Below are 17,143 nucleotides of genomic sequence, written 5' to 3'. Positions count from 1 at the left end.
ATATTAATGGTATGCTTCATGTCATCCTAAGGGGAAAAGGTTTGATATCTTCTAAAGAACTGCAATGAGATGTTTATAGAAAGAAATAAAGGTTAGGAGGAACTATCAGTACTAAAACTATTAGATAATACAAGAGAGCAAGTACATCTAAGTTTTAGAAAACAACAACTAGTTCTGAATAAATCTAGAACACTTTCTGAACGTCTTCGGAAAAGTAAGATAATCCTGTAATTCAATCAAATAAATTACATGACTCTAGATAATTATATATGACTACAGCATCCTTTAATATATAAGCATAAAAAGTCAAAAGAGATAGGGTGGGATCATGGAACAGTAACTTAAAATGAGAATACTTCAAACTCTTAGGTCCTCTGCAATTATCATGGAAATCCGTAGATGAGGGACAATAAGGAACTAGAAATCAATTTAATAATTGAATAAATCAATGATTAAGCAAAAACTATTGAGCATTTACTATGTGATAGACATCTTATTAAATGTGATATACAAAAAAAATAAATAAAAAAGAAAAAAAAAGAAAAAAAAATGTGATATACAAACATACACATAATCTCATTTGATCATCTCAATAACTATGTATATACTATTTTTGTCTCTATTTTACAGAGACTTGAAGAAATTAACCAAACTTGTTCAAACTGGCAGACCTAAGATTTAAAATAAGGTCCAACCAATTCTCAAACTCCTTATACCAACCCTCTACTGTCTGTCTAATACCCAAGACAAATTCACCAATGGCAGGAATTTTACCTTATACATCTTTGTATTCACTATTATGTAGTTAGCAAAAAATGTTAATCAGCATTTAATGAATAGCATATGACAAATTTTAAAGAACCCAAGAAAATAATACTTTAGAGAAACACATCGTGGCTGTCATCAATAAATATTCAGTAACTCCATTAGCTGAATGATAATGTATCCTATGGAGTGAAGGCGGCTTGTATGAAAACAGAAATCAAATATCATCATATGTACTAAATATGAGAGAAAAAGATGGAAAGACACACTGAGGTGCTGGGTTCAGAGACTTCATGAAAGAGACACATCTACACAAATGATAAAAGAAAGATAATGCCAGACAAGGGATACAATAATATTATCTAAAAGGCAAACTAACATTTTCAAAGTATTTCTATTTGTGGTATTTCACTTGATTCCTTAAACCTCTTTCCCTCTATCAGAAAATAGGTTTGGAGATGTGGTACAACTCTACAGGCCTCTAATTAGACTGTCAAAATCAGTGTTCTTCTCATCATATATCACAGGTCCAGAGCATGGCAAAAGGCAGAAATTAATCAACTAACAAGAATGGAAGATGCAAACTGCCATAAGAAAAGAGAATAACATAAAAAAAGCCATGGAAGAATAAAACTCAGATCATGAGAAAATATGCAAGAATTCTGAGGTATAGACCACTTAAAACTAAAAGATAAGCAAGAAATCCTGGCAGTGTTATTCAAGACTTACTAGGATTCACTGTTCCTGGGAAAGATTTCCTTGTTAATGGTATTAACCAAGAAGATCACAAATGTAAAAAAAAAATAAAAATGTACCCTTCTGATAGGTGAAATAAAGTATAAAGAATACATTCACAGTCTTCCTAATCTGGAACATGGGCATATTGGTGGGGAAAGAACATAAATTCAGGAAAGGAATGTAATGTAAGCATGTCTTACCCAGCAAACACTGAGGATTATCAGCTTTTCGAACTCTAACAGACCAATGGGGAGCCTGAATAGGATCCAAATCACTAAAATGAAGAATAAACATGAGATCCTAATTATGACAAACTGCAACTCATTAACTTACCAAAATGCAGTCTAGTTAATTACATGAAGGACAAGCAATCCATTTTGCCTCCCTTAAACTTACAGTTCCTCAGATAATAAGGCCATGTGGTTAAATTAAAAAAAATAAAACCCAAATATCGATCAATGGATCTTAAGAAATCAAAGTTTATAGACAAAAATGTACAAAAGGAAAACCCACAAGCAAAACAGAATCAAAACAAATATAAAAATTATAGTTCTGAACAGGCAATGTACACTGATAATCTAAAAAACAAATAATTTTAAAATAAAAAAGAAATGAGAAACAAGTAGTATGCACAATGATCTTAATTGGTTTTTTATAGCACTAATAGTAAAAGCAGACTACAAAATTTGCACAAGATCAAATTTGCCCTATTTTTTCAATTAAGTAGATTATTATGTATCCATTTAATGGAATATTATGCAGCAATTTAAAAAATAACATAGATCTATATTTACTGGCATTAAATATGTAAAGATATATACTAAATAAGACAAGTATATAAATTTAAACTTTAAAAAGATACTTTCCCATGCAAATATTGACTCATGTTGTACATGTGAAACTAATGTTACGTGCCAATTATATCTCAATTTAAAAAAAACAAGGATACACCTCAAAATGCTATTTTTCAAGTAACAGGATTGCACGTAGTCCTTATTTTCTTCTTCATATCCATCTAAATTATCTGATTAAGAAAGCTCATGTTACTTTTACCATCAGCAAAAACAACCCATTTATTTTAATTACAACAAAAAAAAAGTATCCTACTTCTCACTATTCTACATCATGCATGAGAAGGTACTAAAATGGTGTTCCTCTTTCTCCACATTCTTCCTAAATAATATTTGCCATAACTTTTGAGTTATTTCCATTGCACAGGAGTACATGACTGGGACATTTTGTAATTTATGACATTTAATGTTCAAATATGACTCCAACATGTTCTAAAGACCATGACTTCTTCAAAGTAATTCATGAAATACTTCTAACTAGCAAAGAAAAGTTCAACAGAATTATGCACAAATCTCTGCTTAGAGGATCTGCTCAGAGACATCTTTGCTAAAACAAAAGTAAGACTCATATTGTTCAGGGTAAGGGGGATTGGTTAAATAGGTGATGGGGATTAAGGCATGCACTGGTGATAAGCACAGGATCCTATATGGAAGTGCAGAATTACTATGCTGTATATCTGAAATTATATTACACTGTATGTTAACTAACTGGAATTAAAATACCAACTTAAAAAAAGAGAGATCATTCATTAACCCCAAACTAAAGATCATACCCACAAGGTCAGCAGCTTATAACACATCTCTAATACATATTTAATCAGTCTAAAAAGCAATCTTTAAAAGCAGAAAAATCAACCAATCAGAAAACTGATAAAAAGTTGCTAACCACTCAGCAGCAGTTCATTTATTCTACTGAAATGTTTGAATCTCAACATGCTACTCTTAACATACTTACGAATAAACATCATTATCCACAATGATACCTTCAGTCAGGTGAGGCCATGTAGTTGCTAAATGGAGTTCACTAAAATAAAACATAAAACATATCCAAAAGCTCTAATATTGTATGTATATCCTCTGACTTAGCAATTCTACTTCTAGAAATGTATTAAAATAACCAGAAATGTATATGCAAGTATGTTAAAACTCATGTTGTTTTTAATACAGTAAAAGAGGAGACAGTTTTATTAGCAAATGGTAGCACACCTATATGAAGTTAATGTCTTGCATACATTAAAAACACATGCTATTCACATAATAGCCCAAAACTGTAAATAACCCAAATATCGATCAATGGATAAATAAAGTGTGGTAATAACCATATAATGGCATATTATACACCAATAAAAAGCAGTGAAATATTGACTCATGCTACAATACAGATGAACCTCAAAAACATTTGCTAAGTGAAAGAAAACACAAAAGGCCACACGCTGCATAACACAATTCATACACAATGTCTGGAACAGGCAGATCCATAAGGAAAGAAGGTAGATTAGTATTTGCCTAGCTAGAGAGCCTGGGGAGATCATGGGGATGATAGCTGAGAGGTAAAGGGTTTCTTTTGGGGATGATGAAAGTGTTGTGGAATTAGAAAGAGATGTTGGTTGCACAACTTTGGAAACAAGACCACTGAACCGTACACATTGTATGGTGAGTATATGGTACATGAATTATATCTCAATTTTGAAAAGTTGAGATAGATCAGAGGTTAGCAAATGTTTTCTAACAAAAGCTCACATTGTAAATATTTAGGCTTTGGAGACCAAGTAGTCTCTGTTACAATCTTGTCTTTTCTTTTAAAACCCGAAAAAATGCAAAAGTGATTCTAAGCTCACTGGGCATACAAAAATAGGCTACTGGCCAGATTCAGTCCACAGGTCATAATTTGTTGACCTCTTAATATATATAAATATTAAGTTTCAAAATGTTTTCATGTAAAATAAAGCAAGACACAAAACATATACAGAATAACATATATTTTATAAAATATATAAACATACTGCACACAAAGAGTTATCATAGCAGGCCTGATACTTAGAAAAGGACTACCTGCAAGGTTCACCTTTGGCTTGCCATCTGGGACCTTGAATTTCACGGGGTTCCTATCATTCCTTGATAGGAGTGGCTCACTGTGCCTAAACTACTAGTGCAAACAATATGGTTTATGCTGAATACCTGTTTTCTTCTAGTACTGGACGGGGGTGCCTATGTCACCAGCCCCAGATAAACACACCATGCACTGAGTCTCTCTAGTAAGCTTCCCTGGTAGAGAGCCTTTCATACATGTTTTCAGAATTCATTGCTGGGAGAATTAAGTGTGTCCTGAGTGACTACACTGAGAAAGGAAGCTAGTCCCTGGCTTACTATGGACGTATGTGCCTTTTCCCTTAGCTGATTTTTACACTGTATCCTTTCAATGTAATATACCATAGTCATGAGCACAGTAAATGGTGTGAATCCTCCTAGCAAACCACTGAACCCAAGAGTCTTGCAGAGACCAAGCTGTCATCAGTGACAGTCTATGGGATTGTAAACTTAGTGAATATTCTTTTTCTTGTAGAGATTTTGAACCCACTTCTTGGAGAGTAAAGAAGACAAAAGAGTCAATTACTTAATTTCTCTGATTTTTGGGTACTCAACTGGCAACTCCAGCCTGCTCTACATTTTAGAATTACTGTGTTAACAGGGCCAGAATCTACAATATAGTACAACCGTGATTAATAACTGGATAACTAGCCACCCTTGGCTCAAGCCTATTTTCTGAGCTGGGTCCTATAATGGTCCCTCTGTGTTACCAAATACCTCTTGAGTAAGTTGGTTTTTTGTTTGAATTAGTCTGAATTGACTACTACAGTTTACAACTAAGGAACTTGACTAGCAAACATGATTTTTGCCTCTTTTTACATTTTCTAAAGTTTCCTTACTTAGCATAAATTCATTACTCTAATAGAACAAATTTTTCAGGTAAAAAAATGGCTAGACAGTATGTGATATTAAAGGACATGAATGATGACAAGCTTAAAACTCTAAGCTCTGAAATACCTATAGGTATTAACCTCAGATTCAGTCCCTAAGCTTTTTTTTTTTATTTTTATTTTTACTTTTTTTTTTTTTTATTTATGATAGTCACACAGAGAGCGAGAGAGAGGCAGAGACACAGGCAGAGGGAGAAGCAGGCTCCATGCACCGGGAGCCTGACGTGGGATTCGATCCTGGGTCTCCAGGATCGCGCCCTGGGCCAAAGGCAGGCGCCAAACCGCTGCGCCACCCAGGGATCCCAGTCCCTAAGCTTTTATGACTATGTTCTCTCCTCATCCATAACTATAGAACAATTTCTTTGACAAAGAGAAGACACTGAAAAATGCCTCATTTCCTCTTCTATCACCAAAAATTCCTTTTCAAAACTACAGTGCATGCCCACAGCATTTGTTAATCACCATGTAATTTATATAATCTACCATATACACCATCTCATTCCCAGATTATTTTTGTATTCTTCTTCGATCATCTATTTCTCTGATTCCTCATCATGATTTAGAATTAGGAAATATTAATAACTAATTCCTTCACATTTCTATTACCAGGTCAATTTCATTTTCTCTCTCTCAAACTTTTTGGGACACCTGGGTAGCTCAGTGGTTGAGCATCTGCCTTCAGCTCAGGTCATGATCCCGAGGTCCTGGGATCAGGCTCCCCTCTGGGAGCCTGCTTCTCCCTCTGCCTATGTCTCTGCCTCTCTCTCTGTGTCTCTCATGAATAAATAAAATCTTTAAAAAAATAAAAAAATAAAATTTTCCCTAAGCAAAATCTAATGAATGAACCAGTTGGAGGGCCACAAATATACCATTTCTCTCCCTTATTTACTATGCCATGATGGCCACCTTCTTTTCCTTTGGGAAACTCGCCCAATTCTTCATGTATCAAGGCTCTTCATTCCATCTGCAATGGTCATTCTCTCTCTCTTTCTCTCTCTCTCTCACTGCTTGGCTAAATCCTCCCTATTTCCTTTGAGAACACTTTCCTAATGCATCCCAATCCAAACTAGTTTCTCATTTTACTGTTATTACAGCCTATATATTTCCTTCAAATTACCCCCAGTCTGTAACTGTACCTTTATTTAGGTGATTATTTTGTCCATTTCTTTCAATCAGACTGTAAATGCCAAGAAGCCAGAAAATGTTTTATTTAGTTCTGAATCTTCTTATTTCAGCATAGTGCCTGCCTGTCCTGGCACATATAATAAATAAGTATCAACTACAAAAGATACTTATTTTATCTTTCCCTCCAGTGGTTTTAAGTTAAAAGTATTATTAGTTCTACCTCTACATTAGAGTATTAAGAATGTACATATGTGCCTTTCTGGAAGTGATAATCTCCCCATGACAACATATCACTTGCAAAGAACTACCTTCATCCCTCCCTGGAAGAGAAGAGGAAGCACAAGAAGTGTCTGGTGCAGAATCCCAATTCTTACTTTATAAACCTGCAGTACCCACGATGCTACAAAATCACCACCATCTTTAGACATGCACAGTTTTGTGCATTGGCTGCTCCACTGTCGTTTGCCAGACTACAAGAGTTTTTAAAAGCAAGGCTTACAGAAGGATGCTCTCCTACAGACAGAAACAGCACTAAAAGCACCCTGAGTCAAGATGAGTGGGAAACCATCCCAATAAACACATTCTGGATACATGCATGCATAGACACACACACACACAAACACACACACACGGTATGGATGTGTGCGTATATGGTTTTTAATTAACCAAATAGTTTAACTAAAATAAGAGTTTTAAAATCAGCATTATTAATGTTTTCCAAATATTTTGCTCTCAGTGATTAAATTTTCCAAGCCTTACATTTTCTTATAAAGCAAAATTTTCTTAAAGTTCAGTAGCTCTTCTAGAAAAGCAGTTAGGTAACCTAAGAGGTCTGACTTAAGTCTCTATTTGTACATTTGGAAAAAGTGGTCAGGAAAAATGTAAACATTTGTTAATTCTCTGTGATGAATACATGAAAGTTTGTTACATAGGACATTCTCTGTGCTTTTCAAATATATAAAATGTCTCCCAAAAAGTAGGCCAAGAATCACTTCTATAAAGAATACTGAATAAATGGCATTATACACATTTTCTTTATTATTTCAAAGCCTCTTTTATTTCCAAATTACAGAGTAATAAAAAAATAGATGGACAGATGGTTAAATGTAGGTCTGCTTCTGGTACTATACTCATTCCAGAAGGCTACAGTATTACAAAGCACAGTAAAATAAGTATTAATAGAATTTAAAGAGTAAACTCCTAGGGTTGCTGGATGGCTTGACAATCAGTTAAATGTCTGCCTTCAGCTCAGGTCATGATCTCAGGGTCCTGGGCTCGAGCCCTGAGTCAGGTTCCCTGCTCAGCAGGGGGTCTGCTTCTGCCTCTGCCCCTTCCCCCTGGCTCATGCTCTCTCTTTCTCACTGAAATAAAATCTTAAAAAAAGAAAGAAACAGTCAAGTCCCATAATTCAAATGATAGATTGAAATTCCCACCTTATAGGATCTTCACAGGCACCAAATGGTAACTTGCCGAACTCCAGGCCTCCAACTTCTCCTCCTACAAGGGCATCTATATCTAAGCAAAAGAAACAGTTTTCCATTATCCAGCAAAAAATTAGTAAGAATTTAATTTAGTGAGGTTAGTTCTCTGGGAGATCATAGATTTAAATGTGCCTATATCAAGAGCACATAAAGTTAGAGACTAAACCACCTTTAATTAGATTGCTTATAAAGGGATACCTGGGTGGCTCAGTGGTTTAGTGCCTGCCTTCAGCCCAAGGTGTGATCCTGGAGTCCCGGGATCAAGTCCCACATTAGGCTCCCTGCACGGAGCCTAATTCTTCCTCTGCCTGTGTCTCTGCCTCTCTCTCTCTCTTTCTCTGTCTCTCATGAATAAATAAATAAAATCTCAAAAAAAAAATAGATTGCTTACAAAGAAGTTAAAATAAATAGAATGTTATAATAAAAGAACATACTGAATTCCTATTTGTACAGTGTTTTATTCAAGCCATGTGTTCTACATTTAACTCTTGAAATATTCCTTAAATAATGCTTAAGACATTATTAGTTCTGTACTTTTCTTTGCATTTTCTAAGAATGTGATTAATATCATCTAAAAGAAAGATTATCCAAGTATTAAAAAATTTAATCATCAACCTACATTCATCGGTTTTGCTGTCAATAATTTCTGAATGGCAAATTAGGTATCATTAATAAATTTTTATTTCAGTTGGTAGTACATGGAAATACTTTCAGTTTAACAAAGAATTTCCTTTCTGTTATGAATAGTATCTGAGATTAGAGGAGAATTTAGAAGGTAAGTCACTCCCCCCCTCACCAATCTTAAAGAACTAATAAACACTTCTAAAAGACATCCAAAGGATTTATTTATCTTTGAAATAATTCAGATGGTTGCTTTTCATTATTTGCACTATACTGGGAATTTCACAAATTAGAGTCTATTGTTGTTTTATGAATATTCCCCAGATTTGCTAAAATCATGCTTGATAATTATCTACAACCTAACCAAATTAAAATTAGTCACTAAATATGGCTCAATTACTTGATTCAGTAAATTTTCTCAAGTCAATTCCATTTCTCCAACTAAAGAATGCTTATAATAATAAAGATTACAATAACCAGCTTTATTACAAGATGTGAATCTTTAAGAGCTTCAAAATATGTAAAAAGCATATTTTATAAATCAGTAATCTAAATTTTTTTACTAGATCATAACTGTGCAGAAGTTTTAATTCAGTTAAAAGCTCAGAAAAGGGGGTGCCTTGGTAACTCAGTCAGCTAAGAATTCCAGAGTCCTGGGATTGAGCTCCAAGTCAGGCTCCCTGCTCAACAGGGAGCCTGCCTCACACTCTCCTCCCTGCTCCTGCTTGCTCATGTTCTCTCTGTCACTATCCTTGTGTCTCTCCTCTCTCAAATAAATAAATAAATAAAATCTTAGGAAAAAAAAAAAAGTTCAGAAGTGGCTCAGTCGATTAAGCACCTGACTCTTGATTTTAGCTCAGGTCATGATCTCAGGGTAAGATCAAGCAAGCCCCATAACGAGCCCCACTCTCTCCCCCTCTGCACCTCCATATTCTCTCTCCTCCCTCTCTAAAAGCGCAGGGTCTGGCCCATATTACATGTTCAAATCCCTTCCTTCCCTTTATAAGAAGAAAATATTAAAAATTTACATGGCCTTCAGTTCACCGCAGAAGATGGTTCTATTTTGGTCTCCATTAAAAAAGAATCGGCAAAAATAAATAAATAAATAAAAAAGAATCGGCAAGAGAACACTAACAAAGAGGCCTTACTGGCAATCAAAATTATGATGCTAACATTCTGGCTCTTGGGCTTCTTCTTAGATCATCAATAAACTAAATCATCTTGGGAAATATTAAAAATTGACTAACAACAGAGCAACCTTTGAAAAAAGGAAAAAGAGGGCAGAAATTAAAACCTTCACATAGAAACTGGCTACAAATTGTCTGGAGGGTATTGTCTGGGAACTAAAATTAGCAAAATGAACGTTTGGGTCTTTCTTCTAACTTAATTATCAGCTTAGCTTTTATTTCCCTTTGCTATAGTTTAGATGCAATTCTTTTATTGTACATAGAGTTTCAAATTATTCTGTGATATATACAATAAAATGCTGGTAGCACATATAATTACCAAAGGCTAAGGACATACTACATTAATTCCAGTATCATTCCAAAACTACCTGTTTTCTATCCTATACGTAACCAACTACCGGGGCACCTAGGTGGCTCAATAGTTGAGCATCTACCTGTCTTGGGCTCAGGTCGTGATTCCAGGGTCCTGAGATCAGGTCCCACATCAGGCTCCCAGGAGGGAACCTGCTTCTCCCTCTGCCTATGTCTCTGCCTCTCCAGGTGTGTCTCTCATGAATAAATAAATAAAATCTTAAAAAAAAAAAAAAAAACTACTTGGAACAAAAATAAATAGTAAAGAATATTGTTTTATTCTAATTTCTTTTTCATGGGGGGGGGGAGTAGACGAAAAAATGTTTTTAGGTTGGTAAAATCCTTGTAATGATTTATAAATTTGCATTACATTTCTTATTATACTTGAATATAATTACACTTGTATGTGAGAGAAATACCCAGGAACCAAATCCTCACTTAATTAGACTATATGTCCAGTAGGGTGAACTTTTCTAGAACTTAGGTAATATGTTGTTCATACCTGCACCCCAAACATCCCAGGTTGGCTGGCCCATTATAGGCTTATAATTAATGATTACTGAATGAATCATATATTGCTTTATGGCTAAGGAGGTAAATTGGCTTTAATTACATCAAGAGCACATTAAAGTAAAATATTCTAGAGCTCTACACATCTTAAGTATATGTGTATATACACATTTTTTTCCTGCTTTCCTTATTACACTTAGTACTCTTCTTCAAACTCTACTTTCCAAAAGGTTCTCAGCTTATGAGGTGGCTTCCGTTACTACATTCTAAAAAGATATTTAAGTCATTCACTACATACTAATTTGCAGCACATGATGCTCCACAGCAGGAGGATGCTTTATAAATAATAGCTTTCAAAAACAGATTGTCACATATCGAGTAATGCTGTCTCTAGGACAAACCTCAGAGCTTTTTTCAAGAGCAAAAAAAAAAAAAAGATAAAGGCAATGAAATCAGCAATACTCCATTTAGAATGAATTACAAATATTTCAAACTTAAAACACTTGAAACCCACTGTTAAATAATTTCAATTTCCAAATATATTTTCTTTACCATTTATATTCAGTAAGTTAAATACACTAAATTATCTCACCTGGAGGCTGCTGAGGCCAAAAATACTGCTGCCAATCCTGAAGTACATACGTAAAGCGAATAGCAATACTAACTGGAGGCAAAGGAGTTAAAGGACATCCCTGGAAATAAATACAAAGAGAGTACTGTATAGCTTTTTAAAAAGTATCTTATAAACAATGCCAGAGAGCAAATTACATGAACAAGAAGCTGTTTAAACTATTAACTGGAGGACTCAATGGTTATGCTTCTGACTCTTGATTGTGGCTCAGGTCATGATCTTGGGGTCATAAGATGCAAGTCCCTTGTGCTGGCTGTGTGTTGAGCCCTTGTAGGTTCCCTGCTTGGCATGGAGTCTCCTTGCCCCTCTCCCTCCCCTTCTGTCCCTCCCCCAACTCACATGGGCTCAGGTGCACTGTCTTTCTCAAATAAATAAACAAATCTAAAAAAACAAGTAAATAAACTGTAAAACAAGTAAATAAAAAAACATAAAATAAATAAACTGTAATAATAATTTACTGTAAATAAATAAACTGTAAAACAATTTATTTACTGTAAATAAATAAACTGTAAAAAAAGTAAATAAAAAAAAAACAACTAAATAAAAAAACAAGTAAATAAACTGCTACCTGGAAACAAAATAAATGGTCGCTGTTGCAAAATAGTTTATATTAATGAATCAGTTAACAGAAAATTTAGATTCATTTACATTCATTAAAAATCATGAAAATCAACATCATCCAAACATTCTATGATCTCAGCTTCCCTTAATAATGGTTAACCTACATTAATGTGGAATAGGACTTAAATATATTAGGAATCACTTAGGGAGCATGTGAAAATAAAAATGAGAGAGTATTCTGCATATCTAACCAGTTACTAGGTGTTGCTGTTATTGCTGACCAGAAAGACTAAGACACATATAGTCCAGCAGCAGCATCTATAAATGTCACTAGTAGCTTTAACCAAATACAAACTCAATCTATAGTCACAATACAAAGTGGCCGCCTCCAAAAAAGATAAGTCAGTTTTGGGCTGCTGTGTCCTACACAAGCAAGGTAAGATTCTGGCTGGTTAGGAAAAATAAGACTTGTTGGTCAAGTCTGAATATTAAACGAGAGTTCATCCACAGTAAGATATGAATAGTCTAAAAACCATTAACAAAATTGCTTTGGAAAAAAAAAAATTGCTTTGACACAACCTCTGTTCTAGTTACATAGCAACATAGACAAATATAGAAGATAACCAGAAAGAGCTAGGATCAAACATGATATAAAAATATCTTTGTGGGCCCTAAAAAGGTACACAAAATCCAAAGTTTTAAGTGGAGCTTAAGACACATGACTGCTGAGTTCCAGGTGTGAAAGGTGGCAGTGACGGCCTAGGATTACAGACTGCATTAAAACAGAAGTGGAAGTTCAACTCTGCCCAGAGTGAGCACATTGCATGACTGCTTAAAGGCAGACACTGGAAGCAGGGCACATCTGCTTGGTACAGTAGTTTTGTTGGACATTATGGGCTGGGAAGAGTTACTCTGTAAGGGGGTAAATACTCTCATAATCTAAGCAAGCAATTCAGTAATTCCAAGACTATGCAATATTCCTAATATCACCAGAGCAACAGGCTCCAAGCACCAATTAAAAACCCAATTCTGAAATTTTCTACAGGTAGGGAGCAACCTACTTATAGCTTACAGAGCTGTAAGTTAGGATGGGAGAGAAAGTGAGCCTGCAAACAAAATTTCCACAAAACATGAAGAGATGTAGTTGTAAAGGAGACATATCCAAGTCAACATTCGAGAGCATAAAACCATGAAATATAAAGAATAGTTGAACAAATGTCTAAATGAAAAGACTAGAATGTATATTTTCAAATATTTAGAGGATTATGGCAGAATTTAAATTTTATATACTCCAAAAGGCAAAACTGACCACCCAGTCCTACCAAAAGGGAGCCTTTTCTAATAAATTATAGATGTATGTGAAAATGAAATAACCTTCCAGTGAAGAGTACTCTGGAACATTGTAAGCAGATGTTAAAGGGTAATTTTTATAAAGATAGCTTTAGAGAGACATTACAGAAGAGTCACATAACGGGTATCTTTATGTAAAACTCTTATAAGTGTCCAAAGCAACTCTTAATTATAATAAGTTCAACTCTTGTCAAATCAATTCTGAGCGACGCATGGCTGGCTCAGTGGGTAGAGCATTCGACTCTTGATCTCAGGATCTTGAGTTTAAGCCCCACATAGCATATGGAGCCTACTTCTTAAAAAAATCAATTTTGAGAGATGTTTCTTATCTAGGTGAGTGAGCTTTTTGAACGTTCTGCCAGATGATGTGATGAACTGATTAAGAACACTTTTTCAAAGAACGATTTTATTTATTTGAGACAGAGAGATCATGCATATGCACAGGGGGTGGGGATGCTGGCAGAGGGAGAGGGAGACGCAGACTCTCTGCTAAGAAGGGACGTGGGGCTCAATCTCAAGACCCTGGGATCATGACCTGAGCCGAAGGCAGACACTTAACCAACTGAGCCACCCAGGCGCCCCTAGAACACTTTTTTTTTTTAAGGAACAGCTAATAAGCCATCATAATCTAAGTTAGACTCCAGAGATCAAAGTGGTGGCCCCTAGTTTCAGTAAAGAGAAGTTCAGCTAAATAAAGGGCATAAAAGATCTACGAAAATAATGTTCACTACTGTTTTAGAAGAAGGGATAAAGTATCAATATTTGCATCTGACCAGAAACATGATCAAAAAATATACAACTGGAGAGAGTTGTATATTCTGGTGAAAACTCTTCTGGTGAGAGAGCAAAGGAAAACAAATGGACAAAATATATACATACTTATCTTTATCAAATCTTTCCCAAAACATCACATGTAGAATGAAGCAGTACTTAAAGCATTTCAAAGCCCAGAAAGTTTTTTTGGGGGGGAAAAAATTACATACCCATACATGGAACTCTCTGAAATATATGCTTTGATAATCTTTTAGTGGAAATAAACACAAGAAACTGTGCCTACCTCCGCACTGAAAACATTTTTATGAAATTAAGTTTTAATCCTCGATATTTAAGAAACCATACCTACTAAAAGAGAATTTCAGCATTTTCCTCATAATTTTTTCCTTTTTAAAACTTGTCAACCTTAAGACTGCAAAGCCAGCATAATTAACATCCCTGTGACTTTCACCAAAGTTCACCAATTATTAACATTTTGATACACACACATATATAAATGTAAATAATTTTTTGGCTGAACCTTTTTTTTGGCTGAACCTTTTGAAAGGAAGTTGTAGGTATTCACTTCTAAATATTTCAGCAGGTAATTACCATAAAACAATTATCATACTCAAGAATTTTAATACTGGCACTATTTTCTGATATATACTCCATGCTAAAATTATTCCAATCATATCCTTTTTGGCTATTATGTTTTGGTCAGAGATCCAGTCAAGGATTATGCATTGCAGTTACCTATTATGTCACTTTAGTCTCCCTTAATTTAAACAGCTCCCAATCCTTTTTTGCCAATCACGGTACTAACTAACTTTTTAGAAGAGTCTAGGCCAGTTACTTTGCAAAATATGGCTCATTTTGGAAATGAGATTGTTTCCTCATGTTTTAACTTATGTTAGATATTTTAGGCAGGAATGCAACACAGGTGATAATATATTCTATTCAATGTATCATTCTAGGAGACATCTTATTATCGGTTTGTTTATAAAGTATGATCACTTCAGTGAGATGGTTGTCAAGCACTTATTTCTCTAGGTAGAGGATCCAATCCCCCATTTCCTCATCTGGCTTTGTTCACTTTCTAATAGCTCCTCAACTTACTTTCTTACCTCAGAGTAACATACACAAGTCCCCCTTATCTGATAGTGTTTTTATAGAACACCAAGGATATACTAAGTATATTCCATTTAGCCTTCCTGCTTGCAGTCGTAAAACATAAGCCAGATTCATTTTAAAAAATCGAATCAAATAAAGATGGAGCAGGGGAGACAATTCAGAAACCAAAGTGTTGACACCTCAAGGAGCTCACAAAGTCCTAAATAAGCAGCTACCTGAAGCTGCTGACACTGCCAATAGCTGACCCCTGAACATGGATTTGACAATGCAGATCCACTTATAGATAAGCTATTTACAGTATAATAATACTATAAAAATGTGTTTTCTCTTCCTTACAATTTTCTTAGTAACATTTTTTCTCCAGTTTACTTTATTATAAGAATATGATATGTAATACACATAACACACAAAATGTGTTAATCAAATGTTTATGTAACTGGTGTGACATAATCAAGTTTGGGGGAGTCAAAAATTATAAGTGGATTTTTGTGCACAGGGGAGGGAGAGTGTCAGGGCTCTACCCCCTGTGATGTTTAAGGGTCAACTTAGAGGAAAAGGAGTAGGAAGAGATAACATAGTAAATAAGTCTTAACAAATTGAGCAATATTAGTTTGTTTTTTAGCATTAGTACACTAAAAATATAACTAGATACTGTTTCTTTAAACATACATAGTAATTTATGTAGTCAATTATATCTTCCTTCCAACTAATTACATGAATATTACAGAGAAATGTTTCTACATACTCAATAAAATTACTAAATTGCTACTTTTATCTGGATCCCAGATAAGATTGACAATATCAATGCAAACTCACAATCTTTGATTTGAAGATATCCAGCAGACCTGATAAATGAGTGTACTGATTTGGCACTTTCCGAAGATGAACCATTTCAAAATCAGTTCGGACACCATGACCCTGACATTCGCCCACATACATTCTTCGCCATTTATGATGAATTTGCACAAAAAGTGGCACCTGGCTGTAGGACACAATTAAATGGGAATGGACTTTAAGTTTATTAAACACTGAGTAATTCCTAAAAGTTTCCCTATTACTTTAATCTCAAATATTTAAAAATACTTAGCAAGGATCATTCATCAGACTTATGAGACACTATCAAGTTTCTTTTGTCTGTATACTAATAAGCTGAAGAAATGATCATCTAGTGGCACTTTATATTCAGAAAATTATTTTAAAATAACTAAGTCAAAAAAGGCACAATAAAAAATTTTTTAATAGAAACAATCATAGTAAGATAGGGAAACTGAAGGATTCCATAAAAATCTGCTTTTTGCTCCTTTTCCTGCTTCTATTCTTGCTAGGAACTGAACCCTCACTTTACACATGGCTCAGAATGCAAATAGTTTATGTTCTCCTTGTAAGAGATACAGAGTTGATGATTTCTCTAGAATAGATAACACCTAAAGAAGGACCAGGTGAGAATGACCAGACAAAGGTATCATATGCATATTCCAGACCACCAGCACTAGGTATCTCTATGCCAAGACACCCTGGCTCCAAGGAATAACAACTGAGCCCTCATCTTTGTTTTAACCAGTTCTCAGATGCCTGAGAGAATATGTATGCCAAACCATGATCCTCAACAAAAACCCCCAGACCCCAAGCAAAGATGAGACTTCCTCTTTTCCTGAGTCTTCCAGATACCCTGTACCTGCACGCTCTCTATGCCTTTAATAAACTCTGCTTTCAACTCCTAATGGCTCAAGTTTTATTTTTATCCTGCACACATCCCAGGACCCTCTCTCTGGGTCTGGATCAGGCCTGCTGGCATTGGTATCATATTAGCCTTTCAAAGGCAAAATAAAATTTGATTCACAGGTATGAAATAATACAAATCAAACCAACACTGGTAGTGAAATATTTAATCACTTGACTATAGAGCCTATCCTTATTCACAGATATGCATGTATGAAAATAAGCCTACTCCCTAAAATTTATTTGTAACCCCAAAATCAATACTCTCAGCACTTTCAGTCATTTGCAGACAATACATAGAGCAGCAAAAAGTCTGAGTCACCTGAAACAGGCAATCTCAATTGAGGTCGAACAACACAATGCTCCATTTCCAAGTCTGAGTATTAGA

The 17,143-nt window shown here is 34.9% G+C and overlaps 1 protein-coding gene across 9 annotated transcripts in view; it reads right to left on the bottom strand.

Moving 5' to 3' along the window:
- Positions 1–17,143, bottom strand: part of RAB3GAP1 (RAB3 GTPase activating protein catalytic subunit 1) — a 97,654-nt gene that overhangs the window by 38,884 nt on the left and 41,627 nt on the right. For all 9 annotated transcript variants that reach the window (XM_026015549.2, XM_026015548.2, XM_072757619.1 and 6 more), the window contains 5 exons: positions 15,853–16,018; positions 11,200–11,299; positions 7,891–7,972; positions 3,310–3,378; positions 1,704–1,777 (listed from right to left, as the gene is read on the bottom strand). In XM_026015549.2, coding sequence (XP_025871334.2) covers positions 1,704–1,777; positions 3,310–3,378; positions 7,891–7,972; positions 11,200–11,299; positions 15,853–16,018 — 491 coding nt within the window. The remainder of the gene's footprint in view (positions 1–1,703; positions 1,778–3,309; positions 3,379–7,890; positions 7,973–11,199; positions 11,300–15,852; positions 16,019–17,143) is intronic.

The sequence above is a fragment of the Vulpes vulpes genome, chromosome 5 (assembly GCF_048418805.1).
Source record: "Vulpes vulpes isolate BD-2025 chromosome 5, VulVul3, whole genome shotgun sequence".
Classification (NCBI taxonomy): Eukaryota; Metazoa; Chordata; class Mammalia; order Carnivora; family Canidae; genus Vulpes; species Vulpes vulpes.
The sequence above is the reverse complement of the archived record's forward strand: the minus strand, read 5'-3'. Positions and strand labels throughout refer to the sequence as shown.